Source organism: Suillus paluster (assembly GCF_016628075.1).
Source record: "Suillus paluster strain FC165 chromosome Unknown EDB91scaffold_67, whole genome shotgun sequence".
In the NCBI taxonomy this organism is placed as follows: Eukaryota; Fungi; Basidiomycota; class Agaricomycetes; order Boletales; family Suillaceae; genus Suillus; species Suillus paluster.
In genome coordinates, this window is record NW_024537627.1 from 149,764 (window position 1) to 153,164 (window position 3,401).

The 3,401-nt window shown below is 46.8% G+C and overlaps 1 protein-coding gene across 1 annotated transcript; it reads left to right on the plus strand.

The window, feature by feature from the left end:
- Positions 1–2,178: 2,178 nt before the first annotated feature.
- Positions 2,179–3,401, plus strand: EDB91DRAFT_1059117 (uncharacterized protein; the record flags this gene model as incomplete). Its single annotated transcript, XM_041314218.1, has 6 exons — positions 2,179–2,260; positions 2,316–2,562; positions 2,621–2,657; positions 2,717–2,795; positions 2,848–3,167; positions 3,225–3,401. The coding sequence occupies 6 exons, from the start codon at positions 2,179–2,181 to the stop codon at positions 3,399–3,401; spliced, it is 942 nt and encodes a 313-aa protein (XP_041173284.1).

The following is a 3,401-nucleotide window of genomic DNA, read 5'->3' on the forward strand; positions in this document are numbered from 1 at the left end:
CCTTGCGCATGGCTCCAGGAGGCAGTTCTTGATTCTCAGATGGAAATATAGAGATAAGTACTGTGTAAATTTTAATTCTTGGGAATTGGAAAGAGCTTATCACTTGTCAAAGGGCCGCTCATACCCACTGTTATTCCCGTCGCATCCTGTTGCAGATGCCTCTGTCTCCCTTGTTGTAACTCTTTTCCAAGGGCATTCTTTCTCCTCATAGTACAAGCCTGGATCGCTCTCATACAGCGGCTCTCGATATCATATATGGGGATAAACACGTGGACTATCATCGTGCGCTTCTTTTTTTTTTTACATGTTTATGATTGTGTTGCACGATAGCTTTTTCTGCGAACGCGAGATAATTTGGATAGACTTTCGTGATACATCTGGTGGCCTGGCCGCGTCATGCACTCTTACCCTCGACGTCTGCCGTTTCATCCTACGGGAGAAACAACTTCTTTGAGGGCCCTGTGTGGGAAGGCTCAGACTTGGTCTAATCGACCTTTCATGACCTACTCCCACCAGTGGTGTTGCTGGATCTTGAGCATTCGCAATTCAACAACGACAATTTTCCCTACTGTAACAACACGGCAGAGGCTGCGCTCTTTGTATGGTCTGCATTCCAGGTTTTGTTTGAGAGCCAGCTATTTTCGAAGTATGCCAGTCGAGAGTCACTCACTCACCTCGGTGATCGTGAATGGTTGTTGATGTCTGGCTCAGATTCACATTTACCACAGAAGGCTATGGTGGTCACTTTGCACCCGTTTTGTGACCTACTTTCAAGAGAAAACCGCCTTGATCGCTAGCGGAGCGATCGATGCCGTTCCAAATTGGGTGGCCCGGCCGCTCCAATTGAGCATGAAATGGATTATCGTATCAATGTTCTGGCGATTTCTTGGTAAGAATTTTTGCTCATATATCTCCAGACTAGTGTTGACGTCTCATCTCGTCTAGTGGTCACATCCAAGGGTGTGTTATGCAAGCTCTGTTCGTGAGCTGAACAGTTCGTCACACGGGTGCAACCCTGACGCATTATATGCTTAGCTTCACCGATGTTTCGTGATATGGAATTGGGCAAGACGCGTGACGATCCCGATGATCACACTCTATGTTACCATGATAAGTGAAGTTCATCATATACCAGCGACAACACTAGTCACTGACATCTTAAGCAGCGCTGTCTATTTTCAGCCTGGTCCAAGCGAGCAACGGTGCCGTAGTTTACACAATCGACGTCATACTTGTCTACCTCTGCTTCCATGTGGGGCTCACTTCGATTTATACCATCCTCGTGGTTAATCGTTTGCTTTCCATGCGCAGCCAGATGAAGCGTCTCGTGGTCAAATATGATTCTAGCACCTATGACACTGTCGTCCTCATGGTCATCGAGTCCGCCTCCGCCTTGTTATATTCTGCCTTCGCTATGATTTTCATAGTTGCCTTTGCTCTGCATTGGAACAGTGTCTCCACTGTATGCTTCCTGTCTATTAGCTCAATACAGGTAAGCAGACACAAACCTGTGTTACCTGCGTCTCTGATTCTACTTTTTTGTTGAATCAGGGTATTGCTCAATTATTCATCATCCTTCGCGTCGCACGGGGTCAGGCAGTTATGGTCGAGCCGCGCTGCTGCTGCACCTACGACTGTAGTATTCGCAGAGACTGTGTTAGCACATTCAAACAATGAACAGATTAATAACCCACAACAGGAGACATATTCTGCTTCCGCGAAGGCAGCGGGAATAGCCGTGTGTATAGCATAAAATGACGTGACGTCGTTTAACATTATACCTGAATGTGATCTTCTTTGTTTGTGTTACAGCCTGTTGAAGGTATTTGTCTGAAGCAGGGACAGGGGTGGGGCACTCTCTCGCACCCCAGGAGGCAATTATTGGCTCTCGCATGGACATCTCAAGGTGCTGTACTGTTACCTTATGTCATTTTTAAGAGCCCTTTTGCAGATGCGGGTTTTTGATCGCAGGTCGACAGGGTGGATTGCTATTACTCACGTAAACGGATCACTAATACTCGCTGTCGCTCAGGGCCTGTCGCAGATGGGCCTTAGTCGCCCTGGCGGAAACTCTAGTATTCCGAGTCCATATAAGTAACTGCTTTTCCCCCACTTGTCTCTCACTATCATCTTGGTTCTCCTCATCCTCTGACCTCGTCAGTGACCAAACTCGGGGTCATGTCATCCAACACATCACAGGCAGCTCTGTGGCTTGAACGATCTCGCCTTGATGGAATGGTCTTAGGGGGTGTATCCTATGGTGTGTTTTCGGTCAACATACACAATTTAGAAGTTGACATATGATATTACAATAGGCATATACCTTTTCCTTACAGTACAAACCTGGATTGTTGTCATGCAGCAGCCTCGATATGGGGGTAGAAGCCGTCGCGTGCTTCTTTTTTACATATTCATCACGTTCGCATTGGGGACGGTATCCTTTGCTGCGAACGCGAAATATACGGAGATGATTTGGATAGACCTTCGGGATGTACCTGAGAGCCCGGCCGATCTAATCGAGAACCAAATGACCTATCCTATCAACGTTCTAGCGATTTCCACGTAAGCAGTTTTGCCTATACATCTCCAGAGCAGCGGTTTTAATGTCTCGTCTCGTTAGTGCTCACATCCAGGAGTGGTTTATGCAAGCTCTACTTGTGAGCCGAATAGTTCGTCATATGGAACTCCGTGCAAGCCTGACGCCTTGTATACATAGCTTCACCGATGTTTCGTGATATGGAATTGGGCGAGATGGGTGACGATCCCTATGATCACGCTCTACATCGCCATGATAGGTGAAGTTCATCATTTACCAGCGACAGTACCAGTCACTGACATCTTCAGCAGCAATATCGATTCTCGTTCAGATCCAGGCGAGCACCGGTGTTGTATATTACAATATCGACGTCTTACTTGCCTACTCCTGCATCGAAGTGGGAATCGGTGTCATTTATACCATTCTCGTGGCGAATCGTTTGCTCGCCATGCGAAGCCTGATGAAACAGGTCACGGCCCAATATGATTCTAGCACCTATGACACCGTCATTATCATAGTCGTCGAGTCTGCCATACCATACTCTATCTTCGCTGTGATTTTCATAGTGTCATTTGCTCTGCATCTAAACGCTATCACTACTATATGCTACCTGTCTGTTTGCCAAGTCCAGGTAAGCAGGCAAAACCTGAGTTACCATGTCTCTGATCCTCGTTCTTTGTCAACCCAGGGCATTGCTCAATTATTCATCATTCTTCGCGTTGCACGGGGCCTGACAGATCCACAAGATTGGTCGAGTCGAATTGCTGCAGCACCTACGATTACAGTATTCTCAGGTTTTGCATCGGACACAACGGGAAAATCAAATAATGAAAGTATAGCGAGGCCAGAGGAAGCCATTGTTTAA